Here is a 26909-nt window from a genome sequence, read left to right as displayed (position 1 = left end):
AACCAAACACCCAACGGGGAAAGAACAGATAAGGCAGTGCTTCTGCACAAAAAATATTTGTGCTACAGTGCATTGAACATAAGTCACTGAAAGTCACGATGTCATAAAAAAAAGACAAAAACTGTAATTATGATATAAAAATAGGATTATAGCCTGTGGACACAAGAAGTAATCCATCTGACACAGTCAGCAGTAGCTAGAGTACTGCATAAAGATATCGGTCCTATACTTCAAGGAGGACATGGTCAACTGGAAGAGAAAGCAGCAAGAAGAATCATCAGTCTAGAAGACAAGACATACATGATTAAGTGGTTTCATGTGTTTGGCATGCAGAGAAGTCTGAGAACATAATAATCATATTTAAATATGTAAAATAGTGCTTCACAGAAGAAGGAAACCACCTGCTCTGCAAGACAGGGAAGACAACAAGGGGCTCAGACTGCAGTAATGAGGCTGGACACAGGAGGCTTCTGACTGACAAGACTGTATATAGATCTGGGGGAGATTAGTTGGGACATTGTGTTTTCTAGAACCAGTTAGAAAACTTCTGCCAGGAATGGCACAAGCACAGTGGTCCTGCTGCAGGACAAGCTACAAAATTACGTTTGAGGTCCCTTTCTGCTCTACTACAGTATAACACACTTCAAGTTTGACCAAATGTGTAGAGTACGCTACTTTGAAAAGGGCTGAAAAACACCAGCTCCCACTGTCTCTGTTCACTGTGGCTTCCTCTCCTTGCAAGTGACTTTCAAACATGTAGCTTTGTTTACTTTCTCACAGCAGCCAGGAACTGTCCAGGGACATTTAGCCCTTGATTTGCAGAAGTTGACCTACTCCACAGAGAACAAAATGGGTAACCATCTCTTTTCCAAGAGGTTTGTAAGCTGCCATTAAAAAATACCTGTGTTTAATCAGAGAGACTTAAGATCACTTATAAGTGCTGAGCAGACAAAGCATGACAGAACTTTACTACCAACTTTTTGTTGCATTCCAGTTGCAACAGATACGTATTCTTCTAAGTATCGTCATCCTAGACACCTGGACAAAGTGCCAGTAGTAGTAACAATAATGGTAATGATGATGATGATGATTTTGTATTGAGATTAGCAAAATCACACTAGAGTCTCTGAGGTATGAATGTGCACTTGAAAACTTCCTATACTTTCCCATTCTGCTCTGTTTACAGCTGCGCTCACTGTTCAAAATAAAACCAGTATGCTAAAAATAGGAACATATATGGAAACCCACACACAATCACAGGAAGGCCAATGCAGTTTATAGTTTCAACAGGTGTTAGCAGGCTAAGGTAAACTTGAAGCATCACTTCCTATCCCACCAAGGTCTACATTTTACTGAGTAAGACTTGCATAGTGGGAATCTTCAGTGTGACTTCTATTTGTAATATGTTAGCTAATTGTAGGTAAAAGAAGAAAATTTTTTTATGGAGGTGGATTCCAAGGGGTTATCTGCACTCCATTCAAATACTGATTGTACAGCCCATCTACCGTGCTATTCTATTACAAATCTGTAAAATGAAACTAAAGTGCTAGGAAGTAGAGAAGGGCACAAAGAGAGAACAGGAAAATTCTTCAGCTGGAATGAATGACAAGTACATGTATTGCCTCAGGTTCAGACAAGAGAAGTTGCTTAACCTCTCAAAGTTTATCTTTTTTTGGAAGAATATACACATGGTAAAAACTGGGCAGAATGCAGGTAAGCCTAAAAACAGATAACCCTTGAGCTGTGAGCATGCTTCTACACTGCATAATAAAAATGAGAGATGCTAGTTTTGAAACCATCTTTGAGATGTAAGACTTTCTGGTAGAAAAAAAGAGCTGGTACTTTAATGTCTAAATATACAAAGGTTAATGTTTGGGCTTGGGGCTTTTAGAAAGAAATACGTATCGTACCAGTAATAAGCAAGAGGTGGAACTCAGCACTCTGAAGGGTTAAAGTGAACTTTAGTCTTCCACCGATCACCCTCTGGTACTGTGTCTTCATAAATTTCCCCCATTTATGGAGTGTTTTTGATGGCAGGCAATTCTTTGTTGAAAGTTAAGTGCTCTTTTATATGAATAAATAAAGAAGGCTTTGGTTTGAATGAATACATTATTTTGACAAATGTTTATTGGAAACTCAATTATGGCTTCATAAATCAGTGCTATCTGTGGTACATCAGGTGAGCTCACCCATGCCATCAAATAGCACATTGAATATTAGTAGGATAATTAAAACAATTCTGTTGAATGTTGTCCCTTTTACCCAGGTCTGACAGTAGTCAAAACAGGAAGAAATTGTTTATTATTTTTATTTAACTTATTAAAATACTTCTTGTAAGATGTAATGGACATACTGAATGAAAAAGAAAAAAAAACCATTTGTTTTCAATTTGCAGTTAGATTAAAATGACAAGGTCAGGCACAATGCATGAACTGAGTGGCAGCTGAATTTTAAGAGTAGTTGGGGAACAGAAAGGATATGTATGAAGTCTATTGTTTGAACTCTACACCTAGGTGAAGTGGGGCTTTGTTTGTTTTGTCTGAAGTGGTCACTGGTGATATGAAATGTGTCTAGAGTCAATTCGTGTGCTTCCTTGTCCTCCCTGCTACAGTGATTCAGAGTTAGAATGACCAAATGAATGAGAAGCCATTTTTGTAAGTATGAAAATGAGGGGCATCAAGTGAAAATCGCCAACTTAAGGTCAAGAAGAAAGGGAGGAGGTTAAAGTTGAAAGTAAATAAATAAAAGTCTACAGAGGACAAGCTAACAGGAATCCCCATCTTTTGAGGCCCTCTGACTGATGACAGCAAAATGGAGACATTTACAGTATCTGTGGCAGGATACCGAAGAACTGTTTAAGCTTTATGAAAAGAATCTGCGTGATTTCCCAAAAGGATCATTTCCCAGTTTTAGGATATGGCTAAATTTATATCCACTACGACTTACAAGCATAAAATAGGGATTGAAACTTAAGTAGTTGGGTTTGGTGTATATTTGAATTAGTGTGATATAAATAGCCACCTAGATGCCTTTCTTACTAACTCAACTTCAGTGTAACATTCTTCTCAGTAGCACAGAAGAGGGAACGAGGAGACAAGGAGAACAACAGAAGGCAACACAACATTCGCCTTCTCTCCCATGAAAGAAAATCAGTGTTAGGAGATGGCCAGAGAGATGGCAATGAAATACTTTTATTTGAAATTTGTCAGTTCACTGAAAGGAGAAAAAAAAAAAAAAAAAAACCAAGACAAATTTTTTTGTTTCACCAGAAACTAACCTTCCTCCAAAGCAACTCAGGCTCCAGATTTCTGGCATCTGGCAGCAAGCAGACAACCTGGAGGCCCCAGGGCTGAAGCTCTCACACTAGGACTTCTCAGAAGCTCATATTTCCCCAGAGATCTGCTTCTCAGATAATGTACAAAGTTTGAGGTCATCTTCCAAATAATGGTTAGACAAAATTTTGTAATTTTCTGCAAGATGAGATAATATTCTCCCTTTTCCACCCTACCTTACCCTAGTCCCTTCTCAAGATTTCAGATGAACAAACAATAAAAGTCTGGGAAGCAATATAGGGATAGTCTTCACTATTTAGGGTCCTATTTTTTCATAGCAAAATAAGAGTACATTGAACCTAAAACCAGGCATGCATTCTGCTGCCGGCGGTACCATCACCAGTAATAAATACTCTGTAGATAAAGGAGACACAACTTAGGGCAATCATGGTGCATGAAGCAGGATGGAGCCTTGGGCTTTTTCTCTTGCCTAAGCAGCCATTCCAGGGCAAATAAATCTGGAAATCTCTTTTCCAGAGTAGAGAGAAGTGAAAGTACTGTTTTATGTATTCATTTTAGGAAAACTAGTGCTTAAGTCTCATGGATTGTGCTTTTTTATGTCTTAACTTCTGGACCCACATTCTAGTCAGCCCTAAGTGGAAATGAGGGATTGTAGAAGTAAACTCTTCTTGCTACACTGCTTTTTCATGTGTATCCTCAGAAAGGCAGACCATTCAGTCCAACCTATGCACCTAGAAATTAATTTCCTTGAATAGGATTAAGGAGATGTAAGTGGTTGGCCTGGTAAAAAGAACTATGGAAATGGAACAGGAAAGAAACACATTTAGAAACTTTCCTGAGCTCTGCTAAGGCTGGAAGGGTAACAAGAAAAAGGCAGTCTGCAGTCCAAGGACGTGACACAAAAGGCACAAGACACAGCTAATTATTTCAGCACCCTAATTATCAACCAAAGCATCAGCCCTTCCCCCAAAGTTTCAGGGAAGTTTGCTGTTGATCAATAATGCAAAAAGATTTGGTTCCTGGCAAAGTTTATCAGTTTTTCTTATCTCCAGTCTCCTTTCTCAAACTCGGTTTCCTCCCTTTGCCCGTGGCTACCCTAACTGCAAATGTGAATTATTGGAAGGGGGAAGGAGGGGAGAGAAAGAGCCCACTTTTCATAATTCAGATTTAAAACACAGCAGCTCTGAAAGACTTCCCCTTAGATTTTATTTCTGAAGAAGCTTTGCCTATCAACCTTATTTCCTTTGTTGTTGATTTAGCATTTGAACGCAGGACTGAAATGTTGTCTAATTTCACTCTGCCTTCTGCCAAAAAAATCTTGAGGGACAAGCTGGTTATTCCATGGTTTCCCAGCCCCTGTGAGTGCAATGCATCAGGACAGTTGCTTCTCTTTTCACCAGTGACAAAGACAAAAGAAGCTGCACTACTGCATACCTTGCATAGCCTCCTATTTCAGTGGAAACCAGCATTTAAAGTATTACATCCAAATGAGAGGAAAGCTTCAAGGAAGACAGTTCTTCCTTTATATGCAAGACTCCTGTTGCCATCCATAAATCACTCAAGCTGCTATTATAATCCCAAACAACAAGCTGGCATCACCCCTAAATACAGAAGGTTGTGTGAAAGTTTAGCAGAACAAAAACAATAAAGGAGTCATTAAAACACCTAGAAGAGAAAATGCCTGAATATATCTCCCCAAATTTCCTTGTGGCAAGACAGTGATTGAGCCATAAATCAAAGCTATTTTTCTTCAGGGGATATTTAGGGAGAAGGCAGTATGGTTTGTAACTATGCTCATCTGAAGAACTGCAGCTCTTACACTAATGGGGAGAAGCTGATAACTGATCACTGCCCTCAATTATTTCAAATGCACCCCTCTTTCCTTCCAGCAAGAAAAGAAAAACAAGTCTTGTTTTTAACAGAGTCAACATAAATGAATAGACTATGGTTTAATGCTACCTTTCATTTGATTAACTTTTAGATTTTGCTATGTTTTATTTGCACTGCTAAAAGCTGACAGTGGATTGTGTTGGATGGATCGATTAAATTTCTTCTTCTTCAAAAGTAACTTTTACCAGCACATAGAGAAATATTTATGTTATAAGGGCTTTGTACAGCATCACAGAAAACAATAGTTATTCAGAGCCAGTAACTCTGGTCCATTATGTACTACTCAGTGATGATACACGAGAAACAATGACAGAGAAACAGACCATCCAGCAAGTATTTGCTTTGAAGTCCACACCAAAAAATCTGTACTGTTCATTGCATTATGAAGTTTTGAAATCTACCAATTTTCACTCTATCTTTTTGTCCTGCCTCTGCATCAACTTCATCTGAACATGCCTGTGGTCTGCAATAAGCAGTGGGATGAAAATGCCTATAATAAACAACAAGAAAAATAATACCTAACACCAGACTAAGAATAGTTAGGATGCTTACAATTGTAAAATGTATTTCCTTGATAATGGAAGGTTTCCAGAACATATATACAAACAAAATACCTAGAGTTACAACAGTGTGAGTAGCATAATAAATAGAAATGCAAACTTTTGTTTTTTTCCCCTTTATGTTAAAAAAGGTAAAAATTAGAATGATTCCAACAACAGTTCTGTACAGATATTCCATCTTCCTAGATTTGCAAAATGTCGTATGTTGTTTCAAAGTCCAAGTGAAGCCACAGATCCAAAGAAATATCAGCAGAATTACAGAACTTCTAACACTTAGTAGAGTGATCAGTGAAATACTGAGTATCCAAGAAGTGATGGTAAGCAGTTTATAGAGGAGATACACTAACTTGGGAAGCACACGAAATTCATCTTTATCAGGCAGAGATTTTCGTAATGATATCTGATAATCAACCATTGAAAAGGAGATACCACAAAAAGACAAAATAATGGCAGCATCTAAAAAAAAACACAAAGAAAAATGTCAGACTGAAGAAGAAGATACTTATTTTACATTATAATTTCTGAATGAACTTTTGGACAAGTTTGTGCTTTCTTAACACTTTCTTTATACCAATTTTATATTTACTCTGTGCTCCTGAACAAGTCACCTTAATTTTAAGGCTCAGTTTAGTTACCTAAATCTAGGCATCTAATGCTGTTTGGTATGCCTATGTTATCCTGCCCGGCCTCTGGCCATTAATGGTCTTGCCTAAGTTGTGTGTCATATTTGCCATCTTCATACACAGATGACTTAGAAATTCCCCAAGTATTGCAAATAGCCCATAAAACCTTAAGCTTCAGCAACTGATATTGACTCTGGGGTGTCTATAACGTCAAAATCTATAACTAAGACTTGACCCTTCACACGGTGATATTTAAGATGAGATTCGTCTGACCATTTTGTCTGAATACCTATTAACTCCATGGATTATGAAGGAACGTTAGACAGCAGTGCACGTCTTGTTTAGATAAAATCCAGCCTTAAGTAAGTCAATGTCTTGCCAATAATCCTGCTAGTTTTAGAGCTGGAAATGGTAGAGCTGCTGTCTTGCTTCTGAAAGTTGAACCAGTATCTCTTCATCATACTGCATTCTGCAATGCTGACACATCCTCAGGTTTTTTCTGACTCTGTCCTTCATCTGTAACGTGGGTGATGGTAGTGACAGTTCACAGGGCTGCTCTAAATACATTAGTGATTTCAAGATGCCCAGTTAGCAGTTTTAAAAGAAACTGTAAGCAAAAGCACACAAAACAAACTGCTCTGCAAATCATACACTAATTGTACTCAATACCTCATTTTCAAGTGATGTATCATTATGTTTCTATTAGATATATGACTTGTTATAGTGAAATCTTCCTTCTCATGGATTTAGCAGAACAGACCATCTACTAGACAGAAATTCTAACTAAATGCAGAGTAATAATACAGTGGACTGTATGTTTTCCAAGATAGGTTTAAAATGTTATCCAATCACGTAAGTTATCGTTTTAGGTAAGATACTCGACTTGCAAATTAAGGAGAAAGACAGACTCACATTGACAGAAATTATTTTTCTCATGTTCCATGAGGATGTAAATCTGGACAAAAAGCTGTGGTGTGGTCTCAAGAAAAGTCTTGAATACCCTGAGCATGTTAATATCAGTCACTACATCAACAGCTTGTTTTTGAATGAAGTTGGGAGGGTCTGTTTCTGATGCATCTCTGCTGCTTTTTTGTTTAAATGCAGCTTGGCAGCCATACTTCAAAGCAAACCAATACCTATAAAAAAAGGAGACTTGATTAGACAGTGTTTTTTGGATGTGCAACTCAATAAAATGACATAGCCTAACAATGATTTTTCCCATTTCATTCTCCATTCATATTTTATCTTTGAATGTAATCCAGCACCTCCTACTAAGGTATAATTTTGTCCAGTATCTGTCTGGTATCAGTGATATCAGATAATCATTTAAGTCCAGCGATACCGATGCAATGTAAAAACTAGTAGAACAGAATGAGCCTTGCCTGAATAGATTACAAGCTTGATTTTGTTAGGTTCTTATTTCTTTAAAAGTACCACATTTCTGAAAATTCCCTTAGCATCTCTCCTCAGTCTCTCTTTGAGATACTCATTCACTTTCTTTGTATGCTTTTAAGGGTATTAGTGAATATCCAGCTGTGAATATCCACATCTATGTACATATAATATAGATCCATAAGCCCCAAGGATATCTGATGAATTGCAAACATACAACAGACTTGAAAATAACACTGTAGTGATTTTTTTTTTTTTAAATACTCAGGAAGACTTTCATTTCAGAAAATTATTTTCAAGACACATGGATGCCTGGGTTGATAGATTCTATTAATAATCTGAGTGGTTTTACATGAAGAAGCCATTTGCCTTGGCAAATGAGTGCACCTGAATGACTTCAGAACAGTTCTGGTTTATTTTCAATTAAGCCTAAATGAACGCTTTCTCTAAAGAACAATGAATGCAAAGCTACATGGAATTAGTTAGTCATGACTGGTGTACATTCTGTGTGGTAAAGAACCTTTTCTGTTCAGGATATCTCTAATGCTTTGCTTAGAGATAAATAAAACCTAGCTCTTATTCCCATTTTCAAGACTTTTGCTTCAGGCCTGGATGTGAACATAGCACCTCAGAGGGGAGAGAATGCTTAAGTTTTTATCAAACAAACTATTTTGATAATGAAGGGAGGAACCAGCTATTGTACCTGATAAACTTTATGGCAGTGTTTAGGAAAACAGGGTGATGGCTACAACCTGACTGATGTAGGACCAAAGCTCCAGCTGCTGGAAATTACAGTTTTTTCCACTGTCCCTAATGAACTCACACAAACACACACAGCCCTGGTGAATGATCTGGCTCATTGCAGTAGTTCTTTGGAAGCCAAGCAAGGTAGGTAATGCTGTAACAGATTAAATGGGGCAATTCCAGAAGAAGGGGTTTTCACAATTAAAGACCTCTTTCCAGTTGAACTGTTCAGCAGCAGTCTTTTGGAACTAGTTAACAAATGAAAGCAGGGAGAAGTATCCTTGTAAGTATGCATGTAAATCCTATCTTGAAGCAAAGCAATGCTTGCTTCCTTCTGCTGTTTGCTTGATTTCAAGCGATCAGTAGCACTGGCCATGCAGATTGTAGACTAAGCCTTCTTACTGTGCAGCATCGTAATAAGCACTGTCATTGCTAGTAACACGGCATAAGCTTTGCAAGGCCTCAGGACAGATCCTTGTCAGGCTTGCTCTCATTTTTCATGACCTGCCTGTGACTTTGCTTGGTTTAGCTTGGATTTTCTGCAGAAAAATTGGTGATTTCTTCAAGTGATGAGGTGGGTAATTTGGTTTACTTCTGTTTATTTTTGTGTGGTACAGCCACAGTTTTATATAGGTAACAGTAACAAGCAGATATTCTATATTGAATGAGGTATTTCTGACAGACATGATGACCTAGAATAGGGAAATATAGTCCTGGTATGATAGCAGAGGTCCTGAGATGTGGAGACTGGTACCAGAGGCGGTGTGGAACAGGATGCATAGGATATTAAGTGATGGCTTGACACTGGAGACTCCACAGCTATAACCAAATTGCCAATGGTCAGTTATAGAAATGAGGACCTGGAGCTGGGTGGAACCAGTTTTAGGGGTAACAGAGAGAAAAGAAATAGGATCTAACATGTGTAAAAGGCAGCACAGATACTAAGTTTGGATGTAACATGAGACTGCAGAGAAATTAAGAAAAAGCAAAATCTGTTAGCAAACATACAAAAAAGACCCAAAGTGGATCCTAAGGGTGAAGAAGCAATCATTGACGTGAACATCAGTCATGTTCCTCCCAGCAAGACTCTAGATGTTAAGGGAGAAGCCGCTGCCTGAGCATTCACACAGCAATCAAGGAGTCGTGCACACACACACACCACCCGAGACTTGAACTGCTCGGAGCAGAGTCCCTTCGCAGCGGGTGACTCCGGTGAGCCGACGGGTGCCCCCTGCGATTCCTCACACGCACACACTCACCCTCTCGGGCGCTTCTTCTTCTCTCAGGCTCGACCCTAGGTTCCCCGAAGCAGATTCTCTAATCAAGGCCTTCAAAATAAAAAGCGTAATTTATTCTGTCTGCGGTGCACAGACTTACAGGTGCCTCGGGAGAGGGACCCCAAACGCTACAATCCCTGGGCAAGTACACCTTACAAGTGAAATTCCTGCCCCTCACACTGTAGTCTGATCCAATAGTAATATTCAGGTCTGGGGTTGTCTTCTCTCTCATTGGGTCCTTTTTCTCACCTCTAGGCAGGTTCTTTCTCTTTCCTGTTTTTCAGGCTAGTTGTTACTATGTCTCCTTTTCCTGCCTGAAACTGGCTCTGGGGCTTTCTAAATCTGCTTGTTCCTCCAATCACAGAATAAACCAACAAAGCAAAAGCATTAAGCAAGCTATGCGTTCTGCTTTATCATGAAGCACTACTTTTAAGCAGCTGAACAAAGTCCTTAAAGCCCTCCAAAACATACTAACAACCTCTATAATTTATATACATTGCTCTGCTATCATAGGCTCACAGTCTTATCCCATTATTGCCACGTGCTGCTTACGTCTCATTCAGGTGTGATCCGCGCGCTCCTGTAGCTCGGCTTTGCCACCTTCCACAGCACAGACACTGTCAATAGCCGTAACCCCCCCCATGCACCAGAATGGAACTGTTGACCCTAAGACCCAGAGGAGCAGAGGACAGGTGAGCAGAACACAAGGAAAAGGGATAGCAACTAAGAAATACGTGTCTAACAATTGTAACCGTATTATTATCCCTGAAACTTTTTATGCATAGAAGTATTCTTTCTTTTCCTGTAATACATAAATCTAGACTAATAATGATTCTTGGAATCAACTGTTACAATTTCACTTGTACTACGTTCTTGGCTTTATAGGTATATAAATCCTGTGTGTTTGCTCATAAACAGGATTTTGAGCATAACAGCCTTCAGACATCACTTTCAAGCCTGTTTCTGCCTATTCAGTTCCCAGATGTCTTGAGCTTCCAATATTCTTCTCCAGTGAACCCATTTTTACTATAACTGGCAGGCAAGGACAGCAAAAGCAGCCCTCTTCCAAGAAAACTCACTGTTATTCAGCCAATTTTTCTAGCATTATAAACATTGCTAAAGGCCTTCCCCCTCAACAGAAAAATTTAGTCATCTGGATTATGAAGATTACACCATTCATTCAGATCTATTTTCCTGAGAAATCAAGCAGAACACCACAGACCATCACTTGGTGATCTTACACAGTTGTACAAGCCTGCTAACGTGCAGGCTGAGAAAGGCAAGGTCCTATGCCTTAGCTTGCCTCCTACTTCCATTCCCTAAGGCTGCATCTGAGATGATTTCAAGATTCATGCTAAAGTGCCGCAGGTTCCCAATTCCCTGATCGTCCACAGGATCATACGCACTACGGACTCCGTGAAACCCATGCAGTTTCATTTCTTTTATGTAGAAAATGGGGGGCAGCAGATCATTAGACACCCAGGTCTCACAGGATCATCTCATCCCAATATAACATTGGAGCACAGTCCCCCTCTGCTTACAAAGGGAGCTAGGAAGAATTCCTGACTCCTCCAGGTGTTAAAAGTTTAACACCTTCACCACGTCTAAAGACCAAATCCTTTGACCGCAGGGTAGACAGCGTCAGGGGCTCTTCCATAGCTACAAGCAAGACAGATGGGATTTGCAGGCCCTGGTTAAGTGCATGCTAGAGGATCATGGCTTACTCCCTGGTATGTTAAAGAATGCAGACCATACAAGTGAGAATTGCAACCTGGAAGCATCAGTAGTAGGTGTGGAGCAGCTATGTTACTGCTGAAGAGCCTTAGGGGAAGATCCTTTGCTTTCAGAGATTCATGGACTGCAGCCCTGCCATTCAGGCCATACATTGATTCCGTGAGCTGGCTCTAGATCCATTATTTACTCCCAAAGGAAACTGTTCTCTACTTTTATGTTTTTGTGTATTTGTCTTACTGTTCTCTGAATAATCGCTCATAAGCAAAGAACTGAACTGTTTGGCAAGGCATCTGTAGCTTTTTGAGTTTATAAAACAATTAGTATTCCAAAATATTTGGTTCTTGCATCCAAGATGTAAACATCTGGAGAGTTTGCATTGTTTTCAAGAAAAAACAATTGGGTAGACCAATCTGTTAGTTGTCCATGGACTCATTCACCAGAGCCTGTGTTTGTCCAAGCAGCAAGAAGTGGAAACCAGCTGCGCAACTTTCAAGCTGCAGAGCTCACAGCTGACAAGGCAGATGATACACAAGGCAAGAACCAGACATGTTGTAAAAGGAATATTTCAGCTCGATGGCACCTGAAATCACTTGTCAGTTTTCCAAAGCATATTCCTTCTGAGTATGGTATACTAGGTTTATATTTTTATAAGATGGTATGCTACAGTATTTTTCACTAGTTGTAGCAATTTCAGTTAGTCCACTTCTGACTTTGAATACTGTATAAAATACATTGGTTTTTTTCTAGAAAAGTCCAAATACTTCCATTGCTCTTTGACTATGTATTAAGTGAGGTGGTATTCCCTGAGCATCACACACCTATGTCATTTACTGTAGTTCACTGTGACAAATCTTTTATCCTTTAAGAGTATTTTGAGCTTACACTCCTGTTCCCATCTGCCCATTTGGCATGCAATATTCGGACATTTTAGGAAGGGGCCATAGCCAACTTTTAGGCCTAACTGTGTTCACAGCCAAGGGCAAAGTTCAGTCTGTTCTAAGGGATAGATCAGACTCAAATTTCTCCTTTATCATGCCCACGGCTCACCTAAACACTGTGCCTGCTATGAACCTATCAATCATAATTATATTCCTATACGAATATCTATTGCCGTAGCAGCTCCATGTTTTAATCTTCATACACTGAAAAAAAGGCTCTTAAAAATCTACTTCAACTAGACTAAAAATACATTAATTAAAAGTAGTGGATTGGTTATGTATTTTAAGTAGACGTACATCTTAAACTGAAGGTGACATGGGTATGGGTAGTGTGTCATTGATACAGACAAATGCAGGGTTGCCATTTACTGTTTCTCCCTCTAAGCTCATTAAAGAGGATCCTTTTTTCATTAATCCAAGGTATATAAGCTACTTGGAAGCCAACAGTGTAAAAAAACATAATTTCTTTACAACTGGAATTGTCATATGTGAGCAGTAAAGAGTTATCAGTGTTCCTAAATACCATATTCACTTTGATAGGAAAACAAAAGGTTTCTGCCTTTGTAGTGTTGCTTTGCAGAGAATGCAGATGATAGGACTCCTACATGTTACAAACACTCATTGAAACACAGCTCCACTGCCCCTCTGTTCTTGAGACACTCCTACGTTTTCATCATCCTTTCAGAAGGGATAAAGTTTGCTACTGGTCTCCTGTAAAATTAGGAAGGCTTTGGCTCTCCAAGCATGACTGGAAATTCACAGAGGTGACAGCTACTTGTTTTTGTTGCTTCACAGCCTTCACATGTCACAGGCAAACTGCCTTGCCCGTGCTTCCATGTTACCTGCTTCCCCTCCAATTTCCACTGAGGACTTTCCACCACAATCCCAGTACTACACTTCACATCCCATCTCATCAAACTACACTGATAAAGATGTGGGTGCCATTTAGAAATTCATGCAGGGAGGGTCTGAGAGAGACCTGGCAGCAGTGACTGTCCCTTCTAAATTCTAGTCATGCAGTCACAGTTTGCAGCATTGTATAAATCCTTAATCAAAGGAAAATTATTCTCTGCTGCATGTTAAGCTTAATCTTCTAAGTATCAAAAGGCTTGGATTAAGTCCATGAAACTGATACAACGAAGTCAATACTTAGGACAGTAAATTTATATTAAGAGAAGGTGATCAAGCACATATTATTATGTAACGTCTAAGTCACTTAAAGTAGCATTACAAACTTTCCACTTTTAATTGACTCTCTGTACCTCACTGACTTTGTATCTTAAATACCTTTCTATTTATTTTGTCCTGTGGAACTTCATGTTATACACATAAATTGCTGGAGGCATGTTACCAGCTTCAGTCCTCACCTTTGACCCATTCTTGGTTTGGGTGTGACTTAACAGGTGCTAAATTCTTACCAGTATAAACTGAACATCACCTATTTTGACTGAATTTTTCTCATCGCCTTTTAAAAATGTGTAATGAAATAATCCCAGGTTTAGCAAAGCACTCACATTTACTCTGATGTCTCATGGATTTATAATTCATCTTTGCAAAAAAATCTTTTTCATCTGCTTCTGTTCAAAGATGCCGTGCATCTTGAGCCTACCTTTAAGCATCAAGAGACACAACAGCAGCTGCCAGTATCACAATGGCTGCTGCCTGTATGGCCTTCTATTCTGACAGTGAAGGTTATTAATTGCTAAAATCTAGTCTTTCTCAGGTGTCCTTGACTGATACTGCAAACTGCTATATGTCAGTGGACTCCAGAATTCATATGGTGCCCCAGGGAAATGTCCCGTTTTTCCACAGTCACTGACTGTGTTATTGTTGACTGTTGTGCAGCAGTCTGTTCTCAATTCTACCAACATCTGTGTGACTCATTTAAATGGGTCAGGCTGAAAATTGTTTTAGTCAGCATAGCTAATACATACTTTACCAACTTAATTTTCCTCCTTGCAGAGAATAACATTTCATATGAAATATAATTACAGGTCTAAATTCTTTCCAATAAAATAAAGCCTTATTAGATATGAAATAATTTTAATTTCTTTTTTCTCTATTTTTAATATATATGTACATAAGTGTATATGTATGTGTATACACACATACTAGTTCCGTATTTATTACTTAGCATTGGCAGTGTGATAACATGACCAGACTGATTCCCATTGTGCTGTGAACTGTACAAACATAACATAATGAAGTTCTCTGTTTCTAAGATGGAGCAAGAGGTGTAAAAGACATATGAGAGAGGGAAGAAGGGAAGCAAGAAAGGAAGAAATGAAGGAAGAAAGTTTGGTAAGGTGTATTCATATCTTATAATTTCAGGCATATTTCAAGTCATATTTACTGGCCAGGCCCCTATTTTCCTCTGTAGTGAATGGAGAATATAGGTTCCTGCCCCAAATGACCTTCTGGAGAAGCTCACCTTAACAAGTATGACCCGACTCCTGACAAAATCTATTTTTGTCCATTGACTATACAAATAAGCCTGAGAGACTCATTGTCTAAATTAACTGGATAAACCATATGACTAAGGAGGAGGACAGGAGGGAGTTGTACATGGATACACCTAAGAAAACACATATAATAGGAAGTATATAATAGTTAATCACAAAGGTACAAGCACAGATGTCAGCTTGCTGTTATCAGTTTATACTTTACAGTATGCATTATCACACTGCTGAATTTTGAGGAGTGGCTGAAAGAACTTTGTAATTTATACATACCAACTTGGAAACTTTTTCCAAGCATAAGTGGCAGCGTAAAAGAAAGTATCATTTGTGCAATAGAGAACAGGTGACCAAGTTGACAACACTGTCAGTGCAAAGGGCAAAATTATGTTTACTAGATAATAAGCCACTCAGAGAAGATGGGGCTAATTCTAGGAAGGAAGCTTTGAAAATTATAGAAACTCACGGTAAGAGGTATTCACTGAAAAGGGTATGAGTTCAGGTAAATCCAAGAGTTTAATGGATTACTTTAGAGTTAAGGTAGTCCATGAAGATTTGCCTGTAAAAGCAGCATTTTTAATAGATACAAGCGCTGAGTCAAGATTACAATATCTAGAGTTGTAGACAATCGGAGCTTGGATCTGAATTCTGAAAGTCTGTGTTGAAAGGTGAGGTCTTAGAGATAGGCAGTAATCAGCAGGAAAATTTAGGGGCAACCTGGGAGTGTAAAACCAAGCCAAAGGTGAAACCAGAATTACAGTCCCGAACAGATTACAGAGAATGAGGTCATGGAATAGAAAGGGGAAGAAGGGTGGTTTTCTGCCAGACATCAAAAGAGCAGCTTCTGCCATTCTACACCGTGGTTACTGGCTTAACATTTATCATCAGTTATCAGAAAGAGAGGCTATGGCTTTAATTTCCTTTGGAAGAAACAAACTCAGAGGGGCAGGTTTGTAAGTCACGAGCACAAAAATGGCACTCCCAGACATACCTGCAGATTAAAAGCCTTGGGGACAGACGGAAAGGAGAGTGCCATGCTGGGCCCTGAGACATCCCCTCTAAAAGGCAGAACCCGGCAGAGTCCGTGTGGCCAGGTCTTGGTATATCTCACGTGAAACAACCCATGCCCATGCATCTGGTTAGTGAATAAGAAACCATCCAGAAAAATTGAAGGAGGATTTTCTTTTTCTTCAAAATGTAGTATTTCTAAGTTTTTCTAATACCTAACACCAGAAAAGTTGAACCTGTCAGTAAATAATCCTTTGTGAATTCTAAAACTTTGGGATTGTAAGAGGAGGAGAAGGAAAGTAAAGCTGACGGACAAAAGGAAAAAGAATATTGAGAGGCAAATTTAACCATGACATGTAAAAGCTCCATCATTTTCCTTAATCCATGATACTATCAAGTGAATAAAACATGCGAGGGGAATTTTTACATTGGCATAAACATATTTTTCATTGCTGTCCATAAATTAGTATAGGAAGTTAAAGGAGGATTTTAAATAAGTATTTTATTAAGTGTCTCTGATAAATCTATATTCACTCATGTTTCTCACATGTTGCATACCCAAAATAATTAAAGTTCAGGACTTTTCAGAAATACCTTTCACCTCAGTTTTAAAATGGAGGTAAAATCTTGGCATAAATGATGTCTATAAGAATGATAATTTTATAGCAAAGCCACCACAGAATGTTAAGCATATGGTATCTTAAACTATTCCTGGACACGTGCCTTTCAGCAAGCAAAGGTTCCTGTCACCATTAACTCAGTCCCTGCAGGAAGTACTGCTGCAAGTATACTTACTAACTATTCAACTATTCATGTCTCTTCTGAATCTTGGTGGTTTTTCTACATATAGTTAGACTCTCAGGTTCAAAAATTACCTCTCACCTGCTTAGTGTGAATTCCCTTCTTAACATCATTTTAAAAACTTATATTTATCAGTTACAACAGTATTACTCTGTAAAGCAAGCATTTTTATTAAATATGCACTATAAAAAGGCTGATTAATCAAATAGACTTAGGCTGTGAATGATAAAAATTATTACTTACAGGTAAAATGAAAGATCTACATTTCCATCACAACCTGACATAATTTACCCCTGGAATAAGCAGACAAAAATCTGTTTGCTTACATGGAGCAATTGCTAAGGCCAGAATTGGGTTTGTCTCTGAAGCCATATTAAGCATTTCTTAATTAACTGTCTTAAAGCAACATTATTTCTCTTTTTAAAATAATTGTTAAAATATGCTTACCTTATAAAAATTCCACACTGAAAGAGATGAACTAGAAAAATCCATTTCAGCTTCCCAGTATCAGTACCTTCCCAGTCATTTTTAAACCACTCATAACTGAACACCTGAGTTATTAATGATGAAAGACCTCTAAAACACAGTAGCAATATACCCCAACAATATTGTCCTTGACAGAAATATTTACTAGCTACCCAGAAGTCCACTCCAATATCAACTACATAAATTATAATTCCACCAACTAAAAAAATAAAATTCTGCTTAGTAAATTTCATCATGCATTAGACTGTCACTGTTGTCATTCTCTCCTCACTTCATGTAAAGGAAAGTCAGAATTAATCTAAATGGTCTCCTACAATGGAGTCTTTTTCCTGATGATACCACCTGCTCATAGTGCTTTATACAAAGGAAAGTTGGGTTATGCATTTTTATTATGGCAAAGAGACTTGCATTTTTCTGGATTCTTGATTGAAATATTAAATTAACTACACTGATACATGTCTATTCTGGAAAAGATAAATGTAAATTGTCTTTTTAATTGATGGAGTCATTCTTCATTACTGGTTCCTAAAAAGAAGAGAAAAAAGGAAGAACACAAGTAACAATATTTTCTTTTAACGTATATACAGCAATTCACATGACCATTTAAACAAGCAAGTACAAAATGCAGAATGTACTGAGATATCTGTGAACAATCAGCCCAAGAGAAGCTGAACCTCTGAACCTGCTGAGGTCACCCTCTCTCCCAACAACGACTCTCCACTTACCAAGCACCTGTTGAGATAATTCTTACTAGTTGCAGGAAACAAGCTTACCTCTACTAGTTTTTAATACCAGTTTATGGAAAAAAAAGATTGATTCCTTCCCAGAACTTTCTTAAACTCTGAGCTCTTCACCCTTACTATGCACAGCACAAAACACTGAGAAAACTCCTGCCTTGAAGCACACCGCTGTATCAGAGTACACATCATTATGTCATTTCCAACTGTGTTACTGTGTGCATATGTCTAGTGGTTTTATCATTTCTGCTTGTTTTTCCATATGCAGCAAGAAAGGGCTGAGTAGGATTGCAGCTCTCCCGTTAAAGACACTTGTAAGGAGCCAGACCTGAACCAGTCTACACCTCTTTGGGAAATGTCTCGTAAGCTGTATGAATAGTAGCTACACATAGATGACCTAACCACATTGTCTACTACAAATAGAATTAATTCACAGCCTGAACTACATTTACATTGCAAGGATTCTTGTGACCTCTTTGAGTAGTCCTTACACATCTTTCCTCTGTAGATCTGTGGTATTTGTCAGGTGAAACAGAAGAGCTGTAAGGTAGTACATTCTTTTCTCATTCATTTCCACCTCTGCAGCGCCATAAATATTAAAATTACAAAGTCCCTTATTTCATTTGCATATCTTAGGAAAAAGCTGCTGGCAGCAATCCCAGAGGATGGGATGCAGGACATGCCAAAGAACCAGGTTTGGGCTGGTGCCACCGCCAAACAGCAACAGACAATACACAGGGAACAGCTGCGCCAAGGAACTCGGGGCAGGGGAAGGGCATGCGGAGGCAGGTCTCCTTTGGATTTTTGTGAATTTTGGCACGCTGACACAGGGGAACGAAATGAGACAATTGGTTAATATCCCATGAGCAAAGCTTTTGAAAGGTACTGACTATTCTTTGCTTGTGTTGACTGGGCTAGTCTATGCTGTGACCCAGGTACTAATCAAAAAAAAGACAACTTAAGCTCTTAATTTCCTAATGAAGACAACTGGGAACATAACAGCCTAAAAAGGTTCTGGGTGTCTAAACATTATTTTTTTGGATCTAGGCCTTCGCTATTTCTAGCCTCTTGTTCTATCTCCTACTTAGGTTTCATGACCTGGCCCAGAAGAGGTCAGAAAGATCAGGGGATTTTACAGCTGGGATAGCTGGAATCCTTTCATGTTCTTTCCTCTCCTCTCCAATAAAATACCACTAATCTCTTTCAAATCAATGCAATTTATATCCAATTCATAGTCATATTCAGGGAAATGGACTTTGGTACAAAGTCCAGCATAAACTGAGCTTTGTGTTTACACATTTCATATATGAAAACTTGTGTATGAACAAACTTAAGAGTTTATTACTAGGATTCATTCAAAAAAAATTCCAAAGGAAACTGTATTTACTCTATGTAAGAATATCATGTCATTCTGCAACTTGTTATGTACCACCTTCGTCAAGCTGTAGTCTTTTTTGTGACAAGAACATTATGTGTGGTTTTTAGAACAGATGAGAAAAAAACAAAACAAAACAAAAACCTGAACAAGTTCATTATTTGACTGTTGCAAGAAACACAAAAGTGAAAGGTAAGTCAATAACTGGATCCAAACAGAAAGTTCTTTGGATAGGCAATTTATGGCCGAAGTAGGCAGTATACCAAGGTTCACATTTAATGAATAATACTGTACTAGACATTGAGTGGCAGGGAGTAGCCTCTAATTTTGTACCTGAAATGAATAAACAGGGTAACTGGATTCCTCCCTCTTTACAACCTCCCTATCCTTTTGTATCTGAGCACTTCACAAAGAGGAATTATCTCATTATCATATTATTCCTAATAAAAAGGAAGATTTACAGGCTATGTCCAGACTCCTCTGAAAAACCAGCATGAAGAGTAGCTGTGAGCCAGGTGATTTCTACTTCAGACACACAGACACACATACTGTCCCAACTGCTGCCATGCCAGCAGCCTGCAGACTTGTCTGGACGACTTGGTGGTATATGAAGCCATCAGGTAAGCTGAGATAAATGAGGAGCCACACATTATCAAGCATGTCAGCTTGCTCACAGTCTCATAATTATCTTGAATAAGGAATCTAGTCTTGTAAGAGCCTTTGAATGGCTGGTAAAACACAGGGTTTACAGTTTGCTCATGGTAACCTAAAAAAAAAAACCTCTATCAGAGACTCACCAATCTGTATTCCCAAATGTCTGATGTCTTAATTCCAAGCCCAAGCACTAATGCCTCCTCTCAAGTGCACATGGAAACTCCGTTGAAGATCTCAGCCCTTAATATCCCCTATATTTTATGCATGATAGCACTCCAAATAGCACTACGGTCTCATGTACTAGGTGGGGTACAATTAAGTGCCACGGGAGTGTCTTGTATCACTCAGAATTATATTGTCCCTGGTCTTATTAAACATATGAGATCTAATGTGACAGGAGCAAGAAGAGTAAAGTGTCTGTCAGCCAACATAAATATAAGCCTGCTCTAAAAACTAACATACTTTTACAGAATCATTTTGTGATAAAGCAGAAACAATAAAAAGTGGTTAGCAAGGCCTTCAGTTCTCACAATACATTTAAAATGCTATTACAAAATGCAGGCTTACCTTAATACTGGCCATGGACAGAGATCTTTCACTTTAAAAAAATTGTAGATTTGCATATTTGCAGATTTCCCATCCATACTTTTACAAGACTTGCAATCCAAGAAGAGTTAAAGGGCTTACAGATACAACACAAACTGAAACTAAAATCATATGGAAACCATGTGACACAGTTAATGATTTGCTACCGGTCAAGAACTGCCATTCTTGTGAATATACTATAAAAATTCTATTCTAAAAATTCAGTTTAGAAGTCCCTGTCTATATTTAATACTAAGTTTAATATATTATAAAATTCCTTTCAATAAATTAATTTCACACTTTGCTCCATAAACGTAAAGAAAAAAAAAAGTACCACTTTCCCTCTGTACATGTATATATCTATGTATGCATGTTCAAACTTAGACTTTAGTTTGTTAGACCTCTTAAGCAAAAGCCAATAGCTATTTATGGAAACATGTATGTGTATATGTGTCTATTTATATGTATATGTTTGTATTTATACATACATATTCATTTATTTATTTGCGTACACATTTATATATCTCAAAGTTTTATGAAAAAAGAACAATCTTTTTGGCTATAGTTGAAAACTGTAGTACAATGCACTTTAAAATATATACCAAAACCTTTTCTGTGCAATGATACATGAAGAGACTGCATGTGTCCAGGGACAAGTGATTAAAATTGTTTTCCTCTGGTAAAACTACAGGCGTTTGCAAGAGTCTGCTCCAGCTGAGCCATTGGCACTCAACATAAAATTTTTCTGCATGTTTAAAAGAGCTGCAGGGTACAAGGAGCAGGTGTTGTGATTCTGCCTCTATGACTGTGCCGCGCAGGATGATGCATACCCTCAGCCAGAGCAGTCTATAGCTTTTCTAGCACTTAGGACAGGAGATGTGTCCTCATAGCAAACATATTATCAGTGCTTGCCTTTTCTTGTGCTCCTTCCTGCTTCCCTCTTACAGGTTAGAAACATCCTAATCCTAAGTAGTTCTTGCAGTGCTTGAAATACCACTATTTTCATGTCATTACTTGAAGAACAGACTCAAAGGATCAAGTTAATTTTCCAAAGCTAAAAAACCAGTGTCTGAATCCAAAGCAGTACTGCAGAATTCCTGGTTCAATTGCACATGGTTCATTCTTGCAAGACAACACATTGGGAAAACAACTGAGGACATCAGTGGGGCAAAGCATTATCCATAACAGCCTTCTGAATAAATGCAGCAGAGGCCTTTCTACCTGTGCAGAATCATCTCAGTGATGATTCAAAGATAGCAGGCCTACTGTGTGCATGCCAACAAGCTCTTCATAATGGCTGTGAGCGTCATGAATGCACTACTTAAAAATGTAGTTGTATATTGCTCCACAATAAAATCCCGGTGACTTCAGAGAAGCAGCAGCTCAGGAATTACAATGACACCTGTTCTGTCCTATAAATGATCAGATGAATATAAGCACTCTGTTAGAATATAGCTTTTGTGGACAATATTTCTTTCAACATTGGACTAAGCTACTGTGTGCTTTTGCAGCAAATTAAACATCTGATAGCAGCATAAACCTCCATAATCTTTGCTGAGAAAAACAAAAGTGATTCATCATGCCCATCCTATCTTGTACTCCCCGACTTGATTGTTCCACCTGCATAAAATCCACTGGAATGGACGGGACCACTGGTTCTTCACAGCCTTCACTTCACTGGGACCTCGATGGATGAGACTGAAAGAGTAGTTGCAGACAAGACAAGACTGGCAAACTGACTGTGGACAAGACTATCCACATTTAGAAGCTTTTAACAAGACTGCCCCTTTCCATGGATCTGGGCCAGATCTGAAAAGCAACTGCCCTCCAGTACAACACAGATATCTTTTAAATCCTAAAAAATCTCTATTGATCTTAGTCAATGATTAATATAATTTCTTTATGTATGAAAAATTTTGGTCATCCAAGATATGTTCTTCCTGAATTATAAAAATATACATAATTTAGCAGCAGAACAATAAATACATTATATATTGAATTCCGTATATAGTTTTAAATTCTTATAGCACCACCTCAGCTTTTTTAAGTTTGTAATATGCTTTGCAAGATATTTGCCCAAATAGTGACTAAGCTCCTACAGCTTTAAAGGAAGGCATTTTAAATCAGCCAAGTCACAAACTCATTGCTGTGACCTTTCTTATTATTAAAAAATGACAAAACCTCTACAGCACAGAGAGAGAGACAAGGTTTGTGTATCTGATTCCTGGAGTGTAAATCAAGCAGCTCATGAGCTAAATTACTGGCTGGATGATTTATTTGTTTTCTAGTTAGACTTGCCATCAAAGAAAGCACATCTCTAAAATGTGACAAAATTCCTATGGTATTCAGTACACATCTTGTTATTTGCTTCCAAATGGGGTAGGAAGAACCTTTTTTTCTGTGTTGATTAGTGTTAACAGGACATTGGATATTTTATCTTTGGAAGAGACGACTCATTCCAGACATGAGAAACTAAGGTCCTCACTAGGACTAGCATAGAAATAAACAGGATGAAATGCCAACCTGAAAAACTTTGGGATTTCTGAAGATTCATTGTGTGTCTTTACTTTTGATACTTAAGCTTTGCAGTCAATGGATGCTTTTGCCATTGGTATTAATGGAAGTTACAGAAGAAAATCCATGGCTTGAAAGAGTGTATTGGCCAATGACTTGACCTCAGTGTAATAGATTCCCCTGCTTCTTCATGAATTTCTCCAATATACTTGTCCAAGCTGTCAGCAGTTTTCTACCACCACTGCTACTTGGTACCCTGCTACACCAGAACCCCCGGTCACCCATCCCGTGAACCCAAAAGTTGAACTCACATAGAGTATTTATGCTCTGAGCAGCATTAACATACAGATTTTTAGGAGAATCTCACAGTCACAGAACAGCTGAGGTTGGAAGGGACCTCTGGAGGTCATCTGGTCCAACCCCCTGCTCAAGCAGGGCCACCCAGAGCAGGCTGCCCAGGACTGTGTCCAGATGACTTTGAGTATCCCCAAGGATGGAGACTCCACAGCCTCCCTGGGCAACCTGTGCCAGTGCTCGGTCACCCTCACAGGGAAAAGTGTTTCCTGATGTTCAGAGGGAACCTCCTGTGTTTCAGTTTGTGCCCATTGTCCCTGGTCCTGTCACTGGGCACCACTGAAAACAGCCTGGCTCTGTCCTCTTTGCATCCTCCCTTCAGGTATTTAAATACATTGATAAGACCCCCTGAGCCTTCTCTTCTGCAGGCCAAACAGTCTCAGCTCTCTCAGCCTTTCCTCATAGAAGAGATGCTCCAGTCCTTTCATCATCTCCCCTAATCACTTCCTACAAATCAGCTGATCTGGCTTTCTACATTTTCTACACAATGCTGCCTCTTAATGTAGGAATCTTGTGGTCTACGTTCCCTCTGCAATATCTGCTTCACTTCTTTTTGGTTTAAGGTCTCTTTACTTATCTCTGTACCAGGTAACAAGCATAAAAACATAATGAAGCTGAAAGATAAATTCTGCAAGTATCAAGACATACGTGCATATCTTACTTAAAATATGTTTTATAAATAGCAGCTAGAATTGTATTAAAATAACACAAAAACCTACCAGCCAAAAATCCTTTCAACAAGACTTTCACGTACCAATGTCTATGAAGATAAGTATCTCAAGAAATTTTCTGTGTACTGTGCAGCTGATTCTCTCGAATTATCACAGAATTACATGCTTGTGCTTAGATCTATTAGGCTGTTATACAGCCACAGTGGAGAGGCATTTACACTCAACATTTATGCTGAAAATGGGGAAGAGGCATTTACACTCAACATTTATGCTGAAAATGGGGAAGAAAGCCAAGTGCCAGTGCTCAAAGGTTTACTGAGTACTAAAAATGCAAACAGTGACCTTGTGGGATTTTCAGAAATACCAAACTGCATTTTATGTATCTCATAGTTGTAGAAAATTAATCCTCCATCAAAGATCACATTGTATATCACAAGCAATCTCACTTTAGGTTTATTGAAACGCAGCTTTTCTTTTTTTTTTTTTTTACTGGTAGTCTAACATTCCCTGCTTCAGAATATTTTTCCCCTCAAAATTTTGTCTTAACAACATAAAACAGTCAGTGAATCAAAAGAACTCGAGGCTATACACTCATATTTGCTTGTACCACATTAGAGAGTATAATAGCAAGACTTTCACTACGTGCCTATTAACCTCCATATTATAAGAGAAACACTAGACTTTTAAAACCGATGGGCTTGTGCAGGAAATGAAGATATAAGAACCTGCACTTCGTTCTCCAAAGGCACCCACTGCTGCCACCTACAGACGAAACAGATTCGCAACTCCTGCCTAACAGAAAATGCATTCTTTTACTACAGGACAGTAACAGTAGTAATAAGTATTCCCCGGGGAACAAGTCTACAGTTCCCCAAACAATTCTTAATTTAGAAAAAAAAAAAAAAAAGAGTCTTGTGATGTTAAAAATAACTGGCACCTTACTACTTCTGAGTTACTGATGACATGTAAAGCTTCAGGTAAATCATTTCAGAAATCTTCTCTAACTTTTCAGAATTTTCTTAGAAATAGGAAACCACTGAAATAATACACAGCTTGCCTTTGCTTAGTTAGTACCTTCTTTTAATGACACAGCAACTAAACTTTATCTAAGGACTGAAAATGGGTTGAACATACCACCAAATATGAATGCAGGTGTGCTATAAAATCAGCATAATAAGGTACCTCATGATTAGGTAACTTCAGGTGTAGTCACAGTTTCTTATAAAACAGTATACAGGAAAATGACATAGGAAGAGACTGGAATATTGTGTATAGGGGTGTCCTGCTTACTTCAGCAGCACACCTGCACACAAAAAGGCTTCTTTCATTTGACCCGAAACATCCTTTCTGTTGTCTGTAGTTCATGCTTTGATGAGCTTGAAAATAAAAAATAAATGTAAAGGGTTTATATCTCAAATGAGTAAAGTTTTGACTTAGGAGATAAATCAAAGAAATCGGCTTGAAGGCCTAAATATAGGGATGGCCAGTATCTGTATGTGGCAGTTTCTGTCTGTGCCTTTTGTGATGCCTGGCAATTAACAGCTGCAATCGAATTCCATGCCCAGGAGTAGATTTTTTTAATTGCTGCATAATATAGGCCTGCACAATGTACTGCCAGCAAGCCTCTTGTGCACCACAAAGCAAACTGTTTGGCTGAATGGGTGACTGCAAGGTAATGCATACTGTTTGTGTGTTTGTGTAGCTGAAGGGTTAGCTAGCACTTTAAGTGTACTAACTGTACCTAAATGAGCACTGATGAAGCAGCCTGGAGGCAAGCATGCTGTTGGTCCCTGCACAGCGAAGATGCAGCACTGCTGTCTGACCAGGCAGCTGAAAGGCACCATTTGTTCTCTGACCTTGGAGGCCAGCTGCAAATCTGGAGTTGTGAGCCAACACTAGCAAGTGCAGCTTGGATAGGCAGGTAGCAGGGCCTACCTCAGAGCTGCCTCCCTGCCTCGTGCAGTCCTCTGCCTCACGCTGCCCAGGAAGCCAAACGCATCAGGTGGATCTGTGGCAAACTGAGAACCAGCAATGGGGAAAGGAGGAAAGAGACGTAGTGTTAGAGTGGGGAACACCAGTTTGTCATGCATGGCAAGATGCAGACCTTTGTTAGTATGTCAAAGCCTTTAATAGCTTATCTCCCGGCATGTATTGCATGTATTACTTGGCCACATTAGTGTTTCAGCAAACCAAAAAATTTAAACTTTGAAGTTTCATGAAGTTACAAAGTTCTGTTGAAGCCACGAAGTTGGTTTTTTTCAGTTCCACACTGTACTCCAAGTTGTTTGTATCTAACAAGTCTTTTGGAAGTTTTCATATCAAGATCATGTTTGGGGATTTCTCCCCCTTCAGAAGACAGTGGGAAACTGTTTGCCCACGCGAATCCTAGAAATGGCCTGAGATCACATATAAGCATTGCAACTCTATTTTCACATAATGAAAAAAACATTTACGCAAAAAATATGCTACCACCAAACACTTTTTTGTGCTTTGTATTGCTATGATCAACCTATAAATTTACATTTATTGTTACAGGTAATATATAGGATTTTATATAGGTATAAAAAAATCAGATAATATTTGAAATTCTAATATTGGTAAAGTTGTCCACAGTAATATTACTTCCTTTAATTTCAGGTTAAGTTATCTTTATTCTTCCTTTACAGGTACTTTAAGGAAAGAACAAGTCTGCTCTAATTTCTCTAACAATGCCAGCTGAAAGGCAACTAACCAAGCATTTCAGAGGGGACACTGCAAAGCCAAACAGGTGAATTTCAGCACCTTGCAGGCTCTAGAATGAATGCTGTTCGCAAACAC

General features: G+C 38.6%; 1 protein-coding gene across 2 annotated transcripts; it reads right to left on the bottom strand.

The window, feature by feature from the left end:
• Positions 1-2109: 2109 nt before the first annotated feature.
• XKR9 (XK related 9) lies at positions 2110-25463 on the bottom strand. 2 transcript variants are annotated; one of them, XM_009916306.2, is made up of 4 exons: positions 20536-20954; positions 17164-17727; positions 7279-7502; positions 2110-6199 (listed from the first exon to the last, which is right to left on the bottom strand). In XM_009916306.2, exons 2-4 carry the CDS (start codon positions 17436-17438, stop codon positions 5556-5558), a joined length of 1143 nt encoding a protein of 380 aa, XP_009914608.1. In that variant the 5' UTR covers positions 17439-17727; positions 20536-20954; the 3' UTR covers positions 2110-5555. The 2 variants fall into 2 exon arrangements, with proteins under 2 accessions (XP_009914608.1, XP_069635609.1); XM_069779508.1 differs by lacking the exons at positions 17164-17727; positions 20536-20954 and adding an exon at positions 25396-25463.
• Between the last annotated feature and the right edge of the window lie 1446 nt (positions 25464-26909).

Source organism: Haliaeetus albicilla, chromosome 3, assembly GCF_947461875.1.
Source record: "Haliaeetus albicilla chromosome 3, bHalAlb1.1, whole genome shotgun sequence".
Classification (NCBI taxonomy): Eukaryota; Metazoa; Chordata; class Aves; order Accipitriformes; family Accipitridae; genus Haliaeetus; species Haliaeetus albicilla.
This window is presented reverse-complemented; position numbering and strand designations above follow the sequence as displayed.

Coding starts and splice junctions, on each gene's coding strand:
- XKR9 (XM_009916306.2), bottom strand. CDS start 17,438: ATGATGAAATTTACTAAGCAGAATTTTATTTTTTTAGTTGGTGGAATT. Junction 7,503..17,163: donor CAGTGTGGAATTTTTATAAG/GTAAGCATATTT, acceptor CTTTTTTTATAG/GTATTGGTTTGCTTTGAAGT. Junction 6,200..7,278: donor GAAAAATAATTTCTGTCAAT/GTGAGTCTGTCT, acceptor GTTTTTTTTTAG/ATGCTGCCATTATTTTGTCT.